Raw genomic sequence first — 16,733 nt, 5'->3', positions numbered from 1 at the left:
TTTATTTTAACAATTTTTTAGAGGATTCCTTAGAATTTTCTAAATACAATATCTTTGCACCTGAGAATAGAGATAGTTTTACTTCTTCCTTTCCAATCTGGATGCCTTTTCTTTTTTTTAGCCTAGTTGTGCTGGCTAGAACCTTCAGTGCAATGTTGAAAAAAGTAGTGAGAATAGACATCTTTGTCTTGTACCTGATCTAAGGGAAAAGCTTTTAGTCTTTCACCATTAAGTATATTAACTGTGGGTTTTTCGTAGATAATAGGCTGTAGAATCTGAATCTGCCCTCTCTTTAGAATCATCAAAAATATCCTTAACATCCAATCCATGTGCTGCTTCTCAACTTTCATTTTAGCAGCCATCTTGCCAAATTAGTGTCTGACACTGCTTAACTAAGTTTCCTCATAGTTCTGACATCTTTTCTGCCTCCCCTTCCCACCCCACCCCCATTCCTTTCATCTAAGTTAAAATCTTTAGCACTATTCTGTACTCATCTCTTTCTCTCTCTACTCTGTCACTTTGCAGTGGTAGTCACTCTTGGGCTTTCAGTTACCAGACTCAATTCGGTATCTTTTCCCATCCCTTTTCTTTCAGTCTGTGGGTCCTTTTATCTGAAGTGAATCTCTTGTAGGCTGCATTTAGATGGGTCTTTAAAAAAAAATAAAATCTATTCAGCTACTCTGTTTCAGACCCTTCGCTTCTCAGGGAAGCTTGGGGGTTTTAGTTACTTCCTCACTGAGGGCCCCTGTGTTGGGGGCAGAATTTATGGTGAGATTGTGTTCCAGACTTTTTGCTTGGGGGTTTTAGTTACTTCCTCACTGAGGGCCCCTGTGTTGGGGGCAGAATTTATGGTGAGATTGTGTTCCAGACTTTCCTATCTGCTTCGAAGTGAGATTTGCTCAGTTTGCCTGATGAGTAGGAGTTGCTTGGCTAGTTTTTGTTTTTGTTTTTGTTTTTTGTCCCCAGCGGCAATTGTTCTCTACCTAGGTGTAGATTTGGTGTGTCCTGGGAAGAGGTGAGTGCAGGATCATCTAACACACTATCTTGAACTGGAATCCCAAATTCTCTCAACACAACCATGATACTGACATTGATAGAATCCAGTGATTGTTTAGATTTCCCCCATTTTACTTGTGTACATTTGGATGTTTCTGTGTGTAGTGTTAATATTTTATAATTTTATCATCTATATAGATTTGTGTGTTAATCACCATAGTCAAGAAAGTTTCAACACCACAAGTGTCCCTTTCCTAACCACATCCACCTCCCTCTTGCACCTACCCTCTCCTGTCCCTAACCCTTGGAAACCATTAATCTTGTTTGTATTTCTAAAATTTTGTCATTTCAAAAATGTTTTATAAATGGAGTCATATAGTATATATCATTTTGGGCTTGGCTGTTTTTGCTCAACATAATTCCCTAAAGAGTCAACCAAGTTGCTGTATGAATCAGTAGTTCATTCCTTTTTATTGCTGGGTATGTTCCACTGTGTATATACACCACAGTTAAGCCATTCACCTGTTGAAGGATATTGGATGGATTTCTGTTTTGGGCTGTTATAAATAAAGCTTCTGTGAACATTTGTGTACAGGTTGTATGTGAACATAATTTTTATTTCTTTGAAATAAGTGCCAATTATTGAGTTATTTGTGCAATTATTGAGTTATTTGAAAGTTGCATGTTCAGTTTTTTCTTTCATAGTCAAGATTTTATTGGTTGTTTTGAGGATAAGTACACAGGCATTTCAATTTGTACATAATTCTTAACGTATGTATCAAAAACCTAAAAAGTCATATACTTGTGAATCTTTGTTATTCCAGTGACTTTCCAGCTTAAATTTGGAGGCTAATTTTCCTTAATAGAATATGAAGTACCAATATCTTCAAATGTTAATATGCTGTTATATCAAAGTCCCACTAATTCACAACTTAATATCATATACACTACATAATCAAATTTTCAATCTTACACAGCACATTAACAAATTATCAGGGAAACTTGACTACCCGACAAAGATATTAGAGTGCACGAAATTCTGACAGGGAGAGCCAAAATCAAGAAGTGGATTTCTTTAGGAAACAGTTCTACCAAAAACATGGGGAAAGGAGTAATTTAAAGTGTTCAAGACATATTAAATGCATGATTGACTCCAAATTGCTATTTAGTGTGCCTTGTATTATACGATGTAAAACCACACCCATCTATGGAATGTTAAGCTGACACTCAAGACCATCAAAGCCTTCTATATTCAATATCCCACTATTTTCTGGTTGACCAAAAAATAAACGAGCAGTAAATTATTTCACCTCTTAAAAATAAACATTTACACCTAAAAAATGGGTTGAGGTGGAATTCCCTCTTCCTTAAAAAAGTTAGCATTTACAAAATAGTTGATAAAAATATTCCTCTGGATTGTACAGAAAGGGAGACAGGGACCACTGATAAGACACGGTATATGATATTAATTAGATTTGGCTTCTTTCTCTCCTTCATCAAAAAGGCTGGAATCTCCTTGTTTTCAGTTTCTGTTTTCTGCAGGTTAAATCTGCTTTAGATTTGTGGTTAGCCATTTCTGCCTGTTTTCCATTTGCTTTACTTTCCCCTTTTGTTTGCACTTTGCTGATTTATCCTTTCCTGCTGCCTTGGCTTCATTTCCACTTTTGCGGGAGCAGGTTTAGTTGACAACCTAGCCAACCTCTTGGGCTCCTCCTTTGCTGCCATCTTGGTGGAGCTTACCTTCCTCTTGGGCATTGTGGTGGCAGGCGCCTGCTGGGTGCCTTTGGGAAATTGGGCTGCTGGGCTGCTTGGCAGCTGCTGGGACCCGCTACATGTCCAGTTTTTAAAGAAACTGCCAAAACTGTTTTTGTAGTGGTTGTACCATTTTACAGTCCCACCAGCATTATATGAGTGTGCCAGTTTCTCTGCATATTTGTCAGCATCTGGTGGTGTGACTATTTTAAAACTTTACCTCTTCTGACAAGAGCGTAGTACTATCTCATTGTAGTTTTAATATGATTAATTTTGAGTTAATTTTGTATAAAGTGTGACTTTTAGGTCAAGGTTCATTATTTTTTTTGCTTGTGGATGTTCCTTTTTTGAAAAGGCTTCCTCCACTGAATTGGGTTTGAAGTTTTGTCAAAAATGAGTTTGAACATATTTTTGATCCATTTCTGAGTTCTTTATTCTGCTTCATTGATCTTTTTGTCTCTTCTTCCACCAATACCATACTGTCTTGATTACTATAACTTTATAGTAAGCCTTGATATTTAGTAGGGTAATTCCTTCCACTTTATTCTTTTTTGTCAAGATTGTTTAAGCTATTCTAGGGCCTATGCCTTTCCATATACATTTTAGTATAAGCTTGCCTAAGTCTACAAGAAATCTTGCTGGGATATTTATAGGAATTACATTAAGTCTAAGATGAATTTGGGAAGAATTGACATCTTTACTCTGTTGAGTCTTCCAATCCATGAGCATAATGTCTCACATTTATTTAGAATTTTGATTTCTTTCTTTAATTACTCAAAAATGAATTTAACAAAATGTACAAAATGCAGCAAGATTTTTTGAATATTATTTTAAAATTATAAACCTAGCAAGAGTTGTAGGAAGTTTGAGTAAAGGACAAAAATATCTATAATTTTACCACTTTAGGTTAATTGTTCTAAATTTTGTTTAATTAATTTACTTAATAAGTATATAATGATCACCTACTAATTCCCAGAAAATGTGCTAGGTGCTGGGTAGATTACCCTTACCTTTCTGAAGTCTACAGTCTATTGGGAAAGAAAAGTGTATTGCCTTAAAAATCGCACACGTGTAATTACAACCGTGATAACATTTTGAAGGTGAAGTCCATGGTGCACTCAATATGTAGTAGAGATAGTTGACCAATTTTAGTGTTCAAGGAAGACTTCTCTGAGAAGCTCATAATTGAGCTGAGATCTCAAGGATGAGAGGGAATAAAATAGGTAAAGGGAAGTGTTGGTGGAATCTTCCAGGCAGAAGGAGCATGTGCAGAGGCCCTGTGGGAAGAAAGGAGTATGGCTATGGCTTAAGAACTGAGGGAGAGCTTAGAGAAAATCTGAAATCTGGCAGGAATTCAGTAATATAGGGTGTATATTGTAGACCATGTTAAGGGCAAAACTATGAAAGCAGTGAGATGTTGAAGTTTTTAAGTAGTGGAATAATTTAAGATTTGCAGTTTGAAAAATTAACAGCTTCAGTGTGTAGAGCAGATTGGAGTGGGGAAAGAATAAAAGTAAGGAACCCACTTAAGAGGCTTTTACAGTTGTCCACATGAGAGTTGTTGGTAGCTTGGACTAGGGTAATGGTGGAAATAGACAGGTTAATGAGAAATATGGGAGGATCAATTTATATGTACTTTTTATATAATAGATAGCTAACCCTTCTTTATATATACTATATTTCTCTAATTCTGTAATTACTTTAGATGTTTAAATACAGAATTAAAAAATTTATATGTAGTTTAAATTTTTTCTATGTGATTTCTGCTGTTTCTTCAAGACAAATCATTTAAGAATATGCATTACGAATAGAAAAGAAATTTTTTTATTTATTAGATGTGTTTATTCATCTAAGGATAGGAAATGATTTTGTAAATGACCCTGTAATAGAAGCATGTGGGTGTATTACTGTCCTCCTTTAATGCTAAGATTGTACAGATTCTTTTTGATAATGAGATGTAACAACTGTCTTAAACTATTTGAGAGGTTTATAAGACAGTTAAGGTTGCTCTATTTAAATCATTGACTAAGCCAGTAATTCTCTACTCTGATTATAAAATAAGATCATCTGGGGAGCTTTTTAAAAATTTAATTTAGGTAAAATTCACATAACATAAAACCTAACATTTTAACCATTTTAAAGTGTACAATTTAGTGGCTTTTAGTACAGTCAAATTATTGTGCAATTGTTACCAGTTTATAATTCCTGAACATTTCGATCATGCCCCTCAAAACCCTATAGACATTAAGCAGTCAATCCACATTTCCCTCTTTTCCAGCTCCTAGTAATATTAATCTGCTTTCTGTCTCTACAGATTTGCCTATTCTGGATGTTTCATATAGTCATACAATATTTGGGCCTTTATGATTGGTTCATTCACTTAACATGTTTTCAAAGTTTGTTCATGTCGTAGTGTGTATTATTACATCATTCGTTCCTCCCCTCCCCCACAGGAGCTGTACCATTTTATATTCCCATCAACAGTGTACTGGGGTTTCAGTTTCTCCATATCTTCCTCAACATTTGTTATTTTCCCTTTTTTTAAAAAAATAGCCATCGTAGTGGGCTTTGTAGTTCCCTGATCACTAATGACATTGAGAATCTTTTCATGTGCTTACTGACCATTTGTCTCTGGAGAAATGTCTGTTTAGATTCTTTACCAATTTTTAAAATTGGTTTATTTACCGTTTTACTATTGAGTTGCAAGAGTTCTTTATATTTTGGATACAATTACTTTATTATGTAGATGATTTGCAAATTTTTTTCCATTTTTTTTCTTTCACTTTCTTGATATCATGGATTGAAGCACCTTTATATTAAGGTTTTTAATTTAGATGAAGCCCAATTTATCTATTCTTTTTGTTGCTTATACTTTCGATGTCATATATAACAAACTATTGCCTAGTCAAGATCACAGAAATTTATGATTGTGTTTCACTTAAGAATTTTACCTGAATCTTACATTTAGGTCTTTGATCCGTTTTTTTGCAACATTTCGTATGTGTGACGTAAAGGTCCAATTTCATACTTTTGCCTGTGGATATCTGCATTTGTTGAAAAGACTGTACTTTCTGCATTGAATTATCTTGGCACCTTTGTCGAAAATTGATAGTAAATGTGTGGTTTTTTTCTGGATTTTAAGTTCTGTTCCATTAATCTTTATCCTTGTACCATTGCCACAGTGTCTTAAAACTGTAGCTTTGTAGTTTTGAAATCGAGATCTGTGAGTTCTTCAACTTTTTCCTTTTTTTTTTCAAGATTGCTTTGGCTATACTGGGACCCTTATGTTTCCATGTGAATTTCAGGATCAGCGTGTCTATTTCCACAATAAACTCCAACAGGGATTTTATTAGGGATTATTTTGTATCTGTAGAGCAATTTGGGGAATATTGCTGTCTTAACAATATCGAGACTTCCAATTCATGAACAATAGATGTCTTTGCATTTATTTAGATCTTTTTTTTCAATAATATATTTTTAAGTTTTCAGGTACAAATCTTACACTTCATTTGTTAAATTTGTTCCTAAGCATTTTATTATTTCTGATGCTATTAGAAATTGAATTTTTAAAATTTCATTATCGGATTGTTTATTGCTAGTGGATAGTAATACAAATGATTTTTGTAAATTGACCTTGTATCCTGCAATCTTACTGACCTCGTTCATTAGTTATAAGTTTTTTGTGGATTTCTTAGTTTTTTTTTTTTTTAATACAAGATCATACCATTTGCAAATGGCAGTAGTTTTACTTATTCCTTTGTAATGTGGATGTCTTTTATTTCTTCTTCTTGAATAATTGACCTGTCTAGAATCTCCAGTATAATGTTCAGGAGAAATGATGAGAGCAGGCATTCTTGTCTTGTTACTATCTTAAAGAGAAAGCATTCAGTCTTTTACCTTTAAGTATGATATTAGCTGTGGACTTTTTGGAGATGTCCTTTGTCAGGTTGAGGCATTGGTATTTAAAAAATATTGTAGATAAACTATAATATATAGTCAAGAAAACCAATTATCTGAGTTAATATTTAAGGAACTAGGATAAATCATTGTATTATTCCTATAGAAATTTCACTAAAGAGATGAGATTTATATATTTTCTTCTATAGGAAAAATACAAATTTTAATTAGTGGAAAAGTCCAGAAATCTATCTTTTTACTTTTTTTAGATGGTTATCTTTTACTTTTACACGACTAAATTACAAATAGAATCTAGAAAACTTATCCTATTTGTCCTTGTATTTCAGACAAAAGGATGCCACGGAGAAAGAAAAAAGTTAAAGAAGCCTCTGAAGTTCAGAATCTGGAAAAGAAAGATGTAGAAACTACCAGTCCTGTCAATTTGAAGAGGAAGCGTAAACTTGAGGATGCATTCATTGTGATATCTGATAGTGATGGAGAGGTCAGTATTCTGAAGAGTGGAGCTCTAGGTCTCAAACTAGGCTTTCTTAATCAAGATTGGTTTGTTTTGTGACTAAACCTTAATGCCAGCTTGCCTGACCAGGTAATTTTTATTCAGCTTCAATTCGATTTGTAAATGGAATTAAGAATTACTTAAGAGAAAATAATCATACTGTTTGGCTAAGGATGGATTATAGTTCCTCTGTTTTGTAATATTATTAATTCAATACGATATTTTAAAACTATTTGAACAATCTACATCAAATATAAATCTTAATTTTCACGTGTCTGGAAAGTGATATAAATATTCTTTAAGTCTCTAGATAAACTTTATCCAATACGGTAGCAACTAGCTACCTGTAGCTATTTAAATTTAAATTAATTAAAGTTCAATAAAAGTAAAAATTAGTTCCTTTGTTACACTAGTCACATTTCAAGTGATCAAAGCCACATGAATCTGTATTGGTCTGCTATATTAGGTAGTACAGCTTTAGAACTGTACTAATTGTAGAAACCTAATTGTAGAAACCTTTTTTTATTCCCATCCTAATTGTAGAAACCTAATTGTAGAAACCTTTTTTTATTCCCATCCCCCTACCCTCCTCCCCTTTGGCAACTATCATTGTTCTCTATGGGTCTGTTTCTGATTTGTGTATTTTTGTTTAGATTGCGCATGTGAGAGAAATCGTATATTTGTCTTTTTCTGGCTTATTTCACTTAGCATAATAACCTCTAGGTCCATCCATGTTGTCACAAGATTTCATTCTTTTTTATTGCTGAATAATATTCCATTGTATGTAAATACCATATCATCTTTATCCATTCATCTGTTAATTGTAGAAAGCTTCATTTGACAGTGCTCTCTAGAGCTTAATGTCTCCTTTGTTTCCTATTTTCATTCGTTTATTGGAGATTTCCACTTTCCTATAGGTCACATCCAATAAGGCAGTGAACTAAGTCATTTTTTTTTTTTCTCTGACTTCTCTTTATCTTATATCTCATTTGTGGTAGAAATACTCAGTTGCCTCAAAATATAAAGCTCAGATTTATCTTTTTTAAAAAAATTTTAAAATTTATTTATTTTTATTTTTTTATTTTATTTTTTCCCCCCTCTTTAATTTTCCCCCAATTTCACCCCTGAGCTACGAATGTTGCTATCTCCCCTTAAGAACTGGATCTCTGAAGGCAAAGTGTCTCCTCCCACGTGCTTGTGGTGTGCACCCGGGGCCAGGCGCATCCGGGATATGGTCTGTGGCTCCACCTGGGGTGCGAACCCAGGACCTTCTGTGTGTAAAGCAGACGTGCTAATCACTACAGTATGGAGCCAACCCTCAGATTTATCTTTAACTCTTTCTTCTTTCTCATCTTTTATACCTAGTCATTCACCACATCCTTTAGTTTTTATCTTTTAAACGCAGATCATCCTTTCATATCTACTTTTCTTGATCATCTGTTGTTTGAGTTCTTACTAATAGACCCAGAACTTGCTTCTCTGCCTTCACTTTTTACCCTCTACATTTCACTTAGCTTACTCCACCTTTCTGTGAAGAATTCAGATTTTAGATTATTGTACTTGATTGCTTAAAAATCTGTGACTCAATCCCTGCAATGTCAGTTCAGAATTTTAATATGGTATACCCTATTGGAACCATTGCAATCTAATCTCATTTATATTCTTAACAGCAGTGCATTCTTTGTCCTCTTGCCAAGACTATTACCACTTTTTTTATTTTTCCCAGTTTGATAATCAAAAAGTTATATATTTTAAATAATCAGCAGGATTGAACATTTTTTTATATCTCTGTTGGGTATATATTTTTAAAAAAATTTCCTCATAGTCTAGTTTTTAATTAGGATTTTATCTGAATAGTTTCTTTTAATATGTAAAAGTATAAAGAAGAAAACAAAATAGTCCCATCAATTCTACCACTTGGATAACCCGTCTTAATATTAACAAAAATAAAATAGTTATATATGTAGAGATATGTTGGAAAGTTACATACATACATATTAAAAAATCAAAACAACAAAAACAGGTCAAAGCTGTTAGAAAACAAAACAATATAGAAAGGTATAATATAAAGATGTATACCTCAGTGTACATTTAATGAAAGGTAATAATTTCTTTTGTATTATTCCAGAAAAAATTCTTTAGTCATTTACCATCAATAAAAACTTCTACAGGAAAGGAATGCTACACATACTATTTTGCTTTTTCACTTAATATTTTTGGAGATCTTTCTGTAATAGCACATATAGATCTATCTCATTAACTTTGTTAAAATGGTCAAATATACATACAGAAGAGTGCATAAAATGTAAATGCATAGTTTTAAAAAATGATCTGAATACCTGTATTCGCCACCTTGTAAACCCTCTTGATTTAGTGTGATCCTCCCCAATTGCTTCCCTTTCCATCCATCTAAAGGTAACCACTATATTTGTTTTTCTTTACAATTATCTTTACGATTGTACCACATTTATATGTACCTCTAAACAGTATGTATATATTGGAAAATTGGGTCTCTGTGGTTAGACACTTCTCCAGTGTTTTTCTATAATCTGTTCTTTCTCCAAAGATTTGAAATTTTACCTTTATTGTAAACTGAAATCTTGTCTATAAATGGGTTTGTTTTTGGATTTTTAATTTTGTTCCATTGATCTGTCACATATTTTTGAAATAATTGTTTAGTTGATTATCTTGGTTTTTTTAGGTAGGTATTTGTATTTGCTAATAATGCTCATTTTCTCTTTCTTTCTAGTACTTATACCTAATTTTTTTGTTTCATTGCAAAAAATGTTTCATTGACTGTAGCCTCCAGAATAATGTTGATTGATATCAGTGGTAGAGTACACCTTCATCTTGATTTTGAATACTTCTTAACTGTAAAAGTATTCTCATATTTGCTTTTGTTTCATATTTTTATTATATAACAGAAATATCCTTTAATTGCTTATTAGCTATTAATATTTTTAGGAATGGATGTTTAATTGAATGCCTTTAATTAGCAAGATGATGATGGTATAGTTTTTCTCTTTTAATTAGTTAATATATTTAATTGGTACATTTTCTAATGTTGGAACATATTTGCATTTCTGGAGAAAATCTTACTCGGTCATGATGTATTACATTAACATAATATTGAATTTTCTTTCTCAGTATATCAGGAGTTTTGCATCTGTATTCCTAGTGGCATTGATTTTACATAATTGTCTTTTTTTTCGGGTATTTATCAGATTTTAGTTTCAGGTTTATGTTATAAAATAGAAGGGAAACTTCATTTTTTAAGTCCTGCCACAGTTTAAATAGTAAAGGAATTAATTGTTCTTTAAGATTTACTAGCACCTGGTCATAAAACTTGGCTACCAACTAATATTTAATATATACTTACGTTTTTTTAATGTCTTGGTATTTTTCAAAAAGACCTTTTTTGTTTGTTTCAGAATGTAAAGTAGTAGTTCGTAGAGTCATTTTAGAGAACACATCTATTTAGCATTGTGAGTTGAAAATCGAATGAATTATTTATTTCTTTTGTTCTTTGAACTGACAGTGCTAACTCCAATTTATTTTTCAGCTTAGATAGCAATTCCTTTGGAGATGCTTGCAGATTTTCCAAGACTGGGTCAATTAGTCATCTGTTGTACTTCCATAGAACCTATACTTCTGTAGTATTAGTTGTCACACTGTTTTGAAATTGCCATTGTGTTTTTCTGCCTTCATCATTGGACCGTGATTTTCTGGCTGGCAGAAACTTTTTATTTTGAATACCTAAAAATAGTGGTTGGCTTGTATTAGTAGGCAGTCTCAAAAAATATCTGTATTAGGTTTTACTTGTTGGTGCTGTTTTATTTCTTTGAATATTTCTTTAAGAAAATGTCCTAGTTCCCGGTGCAAAAGAAGCCAGGAAATATCTTTTTTCCCCCTCATTTGTTTGTTTTTTGGCTTTCATTTTAATGTAAAGATAATGGCACAAACCTAACATCACTGGGGTTTGTCACAGCTTGGTTTTGGTGAGTAGTTACTTGGGCTGATCCATTTTCCTATTTTCACTCTTACCATGTCCCTAAGACAGCAGAGATGAGCTTTTGCAAACTCTGCTGTTGTGTTTAAATTGCCATTTACTATGTGACCTTTCTAAACTTTTTACTCTTATGTGTAAAACTACTAATACTTACTCTGTAGGATTGTTGTGAGAATTAGAGATTACATAAGTTGTATTTCCTAGAGTGTGGTACTTCAGTAAATGATAACTGATTTTATAAATGTTCAGGGTATAGTCTCAGGCTGTTAGGGATTTACGTGGCCACTAACTGACCTATGTGGACAAGAACCTTATTAGTTGTCTTCTCTTACATTCTTCCATTTTAAAATAAAATAATAAAAACCCAAAGGAAAAGAAAAAGAATACTTGGAGTTTTATGGTTGCACAGAGCTAGTTTTATTCCTGACCTTACACTGAGCCTCACTTTTCTCATTTATGAAATGGGGTCAGTGATACTCTTCTCACAGGAACTTTGAGAGAAATTAAATGATGTAATGTATATAGAGTGCCTGGCACATAGTAAGTATGCAGTATATGGTAACTGTTATTATTACTCATATTAAAAAGCTTTACTTGATGACAAAATGTAGTTGGGTATAAATTTCCAGTTAGTCTTTTAAAATTTATACCGTTTCTAGATGCAAAGTACTTCTTAATATAGTATGTTAGAGGAAGTAAGAAATTCACTCATCTCAAACCTATTACTCTTTAAAGCTGGTAGACTTATATTGTAAGAAACACGTTTATATGAGATTACAAAAAGTGTGCTGTATCACAAAATCACTCCTTTGATACTGGTTGAAGCATCTGCCTCACTGCCTGAAAGATGATGCCCACAAGGGTCTGTAACCAATTAGATTTTGTCAGTACCAAAACAGTTCATGGGACCAGTTGATGAATCAGATTTACTTATTCTTGTCTTTTTCAATCTTTAGTTCTCCATTTACAAGATTCTCAGTTGTCACTTTGAAGTATTTCGGTTAGATACAAGTCTGCTTTCCTAGAAATTGGAAGATATATTCCTGTCTGTTTTCCCATTTCTTAGAGAATAGTTTTTTGACTCTCAAAGCGTTTGTTTTGCTTTTAGTATCTGCTCACTCTTTTAAAAAAGATAGCTTTGATATCACTCTGTGCTGTTAAATTAAAATCAGCTGTAAGCCCAGAAGCATTTTTTTTCCTAGCTTAGGTACTGCTGCAGTGTTTTTCCTACAAAAAATAGCTTATTGATTCAGTGAATATGTTCTATCTCTTAGCAGATTCTTTTGTGTAGATATTAACATTAAAGATTTTAATCTAAAGTTAATATGTTTATAAGTCTTCAAACTGGTAATACTTAAGTTTTCATTTTTTTTGTAGGTTTATTCAGCATTTATTCAGCATTCAACATCATTGAGCCCCTATTGAGGGTCAGATACTTTTAGGGGCTGGACATACAGTGATGAACAAAACAGAGACGTTCTGCTCTTATGCAGCATATATTTTAGCAAACCCTTTTTTAGTTAAGGGCATTAGACATGTTTTCCTGTGGTACTATAAACCTTAAACTAGATTAGCTTCTTAAAAAAAATGGCCAACTAATCATTGTCTTTCAAGTTGTTTTTTCAACTTGATTTAAATAGTTAAAAACAGGTTATTCTGCGATTTTATGAACAGCCTCACCTTCAGTTGTTCTATCTCTTGGTCTCCTGAACCATAGAAATAATCCAGAAGTTTTGTTATTTCATCATGTAAACTATTGCAAGACTTTCTTATACCCTGAAGATTATAAAAATCCTTTGTCTTGGACAATGTCTTAATTTTTGTTTCAGAACATATTGTCACCAAATGTAGACAACAGTGCTTCTGTATTTGGTATCTGTTGAAACTAGAAACAAATTAAGTATATTTATTTATGATGACATGGTTTGGTGTTTCTATTTTTATACAGTCTGACAGTTTCTCTTTTTTAAACTGGTGTGTTTAGACTATTTATATTTAATTAAAAACTACCATCTAACTGTTTCTGCATTTTTAGTTTTCTCTTTTGACTTTCACTTATAGCCCATGCAGTAGTCAATGGACTTTTTCTTTCTCTTCCATCTTCTCATTTATTAGGTGCATCATTTCTATATTACTAGAGTATATAACATTTACATGTTTTTCTTCTATACTCATCTCTATTTTTGTTTTCATATAGATCTGAAATTTATTAAATATTCGCTGTCAGTTCTTTCACCAAGAGTTTCTCTAACCATTTTTTAGTTGATTGATGCTTGTTTTTTATCAGATTTGTTAAGAAGGCCTTGTGAATATAGTATTTTCTGAGTTCTTGCAGATTTGACACTATTTTTCATCTCAATATATGAAAGACTGCTTGATGGAGTTCAAAGTCCTTGGTTTAAAAATATTCCCCCTAAGTTTCTTTAAAATGTTGCCTTGTTTTTTTGCTTTGTATGTTGCATTTGAAAAGTTGAATGTATTTTCCTTTTTTTGTAAGTGATCAAGCTTTTTTGTTGTTCTGAATGCTTTAAGAATTTTCTTTACCTTTAGAGTTCAGTAGGTTTTCTAGTGTATGTCTGGAAAGTGTTCATGGTTCATTTTCAGAGGTAAATGTGGGTACTTTGAATATGTAGATCAATTCAGGTCTTTTTTTTTTTTCCTTGTTAAGTTTTCTTTGATTATAATTATTTTTTTAAAATTATAGTTTTCTCTTTGTTTTGTTTTCTTCTTCAGAGACCCTAATTATGCACTTACTGGATCATCTTTGCCCATATTGTTTTAGTCACTTTCTCTCAGATCATTTTTATTCCCTTTCACATTTTATTTTCTGTTGTCTTGAATATTTTTTTGGACTTTTCTTCAGTGCCCCTTATTAAATTTTGAGGTGAGATGGTGTTGGTGTGTTTGGTTCTCTTTTGTTTCTATACAGTTCTTAATTTATCCAGTTTTTCTTTTCCTTCACTACCCAGTGGCCAAGAGTATGTGCTCTCCTTTTTTCTCTTCCTCTCCTTTTTTCTCTTTTTCCTCTATTGATGATGCCTCCTTGTGATCGACATAAGTTTAGTGGATATTTCTTATTCATATTATGTATTTTAAGTTTTAGGATGGGACTTTCTCTTTCTGGAGGTAATTTTGTCTGTTCAAAATTGGTATTTCTTGCTTACGAGTAATTTGAAATTCAAAGGTATGCTGAAAATGTGGGTTATATGTAATTTTATTTGCTTTACCTGAATTTTTTTGGTAGATAGTATAGAGAAGATGGAACCATATTAGACTTACTATTTTGCATCTTGATTTGTTTTAATATATCCTGGAAATATTTTTAAATGAATATTTATAAATGGAACTCATTCTTTTAGATGGAATAATGGTATTCTGAATGGACTATAATGTATTTTACCATGTCCTTATTCACGATCCTTTAAGTTCATGCTCTTCACACAATCTGTGATACAAGACCAGCTTTTAAAAGATTCCAGTCACACACTGATACTTTTAAAAATACAATATAAGTGGATTACTAGAAAAATGAAGTTTAGAGAGACAAAATATGAGCCTACATTTTTCATTATTAGATACAACAGACATAAAATTTCATTTCAATAACTATTAGAACCAACATAACATATGGAAAAAGAAGAAAAGAAAAATGGTGTAGTTTCTTAGAATTGTGTTTATAATGTAGAGAATGGCAATTACACCCACAAATTTGTCTTTATACAATTGCAGCTCAATAAAGTTAGTTGTGAAATTGTGAATCCCATATTAAACGTCTATATACATCCTTTCAATGAACACTGTATATGTCAATATTTAAAGTTCTTATTTTGACAGATGAGCTTTTTAATTTCTAGTTTGAGTTGATAACAATGCTAATATCACAGTGGATATTGTATATCTAAAACCTATATTTAAAAAAATAAAATTCCAAGTAGAGAAATTAATTTTACGTTAAGGAATGGGAAGAAGAATTTTTAAGTGCTTTCAATAGGATTGTAGTTTTTAATTTTTATTCAAAATGAGCTGGAAAATTCCATTTCAAAAAATTTTTTTGTATGTTTGTGCTTATGTTTATCTTCTCAACTGGACTGTAAGGCCAGGAATAATATTGTATGTGTATGAGTGTGTATATTATGGGAGAAAAATGGTATATAATTAATGAGCACAAGCTCTGAAGTAGGTTGACCTACCTTCTGAGCTCAATTTCCTGATTTACTGTGTGTTCTTAGCCATGACGCATGCTTTTTCAAAGCCTGTTTCTTTATCTGTATTACTAGTGCTAGTGAAAACCTACCTCCCAGCATTTTGGAGAATGAAACGAATAAACAGCAGAAATGTACCTGGTAAATAACAGGCCCTCAGTGAAACACTCATGGCTTTCCCTTTGAATCTCCCTCCCCTCCTGACCCCATCTGCAGGCCAGCATGTTTGTTTGTTCGTTTGTTTAAGCTTTTAATATAATTTTAATTTTTTAAAATTTTATATTAGTTTCAGATATATAGTACAATGGCTAGACATTTCTGAAGTGACATCTTTCCCCCCAGTTACTCCAGCACTTATCTGGCACTACACAGCCATTACAATAATACTAACTATATTCCCTGTGCTGTACTCTACATCACTATGACTGTTTTGAACCTTCATCTTTTGTCTTTTTTGGTAGCCACTTACAGCAATTTTTCTTGTAAATTTATATTTATGTTTCAGTTATCTTTTGAAAGAATGGAATTCAGGTCTGTGAATTTTTCATGAGTAAGTCTTTTTTGAAGTACCATAAAAGTAAAAAGTTCTATCAAATTTTTAAGGTCTTGGATGATAACTTTTTTTAAATTATTTTTTAATTAGTTTCAAGTATACAGTACATGGTTAGACATCTGTATAGTTCATAAAACGATCCCCCCAGTTGCTCCCTCCCTCCTCTGACCCTCCACCTGGCCAACGTATTAATGCTAACTGCATTCCCTATGCCATGCTCCGCCATCCATCAGCCACTAATTTGTACTTCCTTAGCCCTTCACCCCATTCTCCCAGCCCCCCAAACCCCCCTCCCCTCTGTCCGATACCAAACTGTCCACTGTATTTGTGAGTCTGTTTTTGATTAGTATTTGTTCTTTTTATTCCTTAGATTCCACATATAAGTGAAATCATTTAGTGTTTATCTTTCTCTGTCTGACTTAAATACCTTCTAGGTCCATCAAAGCAATATCTTTTTCCATCCCTTTCCTTTTAGGCTGTGTGTGTCTTCTATCTGAAGTGAGTCTTTTGTATTTTTTCTTCTTAAGGAAGTCTCTCCAAGATTTCCTGTAATACTGACTTGGTGGTGATAAATTCCTTTAGCTTATTTTTGTCTAGGAAGCTCTTTTTTCTGTCCTTCAACTTTAAATGAAAGCTTTGCTGGATAAAGTATCCTTGGTTGTAGATCCCAGGTCTTCATCCTGTTGAATATTTTTTGCCAACCCCTTCTGTCCTGCATAGTGTCTTTTGAGAAATCAGCTGCCAGTATTATGGGTAATCCCTTATAAGTAATTATCTGTTTTTCTCTTGCTGCTTTTAATATTCTTTCTT

At 32.7% G+C, this 16,733-nt stretch overlaps 1 protein-coding gene and 1 pseudogene across 8 annotated transcripts in view; one reads left to right on the top strand and one right to left on the bottom strand.

Moving 5' to 3' along the window:
- Positions 1 to 16,733, top strand: part of UIMC1 (ubiquitin interaction motif containing 1) — a 109,441-nt gene that overhangs the window by 33,881 nt on the left and 58,827 nt on the right. For 7 of the 8 annotated variants that reach the window (XM_015598042.2, XM_025040674.1, XM_015598041.2 and 4 more), the window contains one exon: positions 6,993 to 7,147. In XM_015598042.2, the coding sequence (XP_015453528.1) occupies positions 7,001 to 7,147 (147 nt within the window). In that variant the 5' untranslated portion in view covers positions 6,993 to 7,000. Of the gene's footprint in view, positions 1 to 6,992; positions 7,148 to 16,733 lie in introns of those variants that run through there. The other variant, XM_015598043.2, reaches the window with a different exon arrangement.
- LOC112471927 lies at positions 1,782 to 2,847 on the bottom strand (annotated as a pseudogene).

Source organism: Pteropus alecto, unplaced genomic scaffold, assembly GCF_000325575.1.
Source record: "Pteropus alecto unplaced genomic scaffold, ASM32557v1 scaffold78, whole genome shotgun sequence".
Classification (NCBI taxonomy): Eukaryota; Metazoa; Chordata; class Mammalia; order Chiroptera; family Pteropodidae; genus Pteropus; species Pteropus alecto.
Note: the sequence above shows the minus strand (reverse complement) of the source record. Positions and strands in the feature narration are given on the sequence as shown.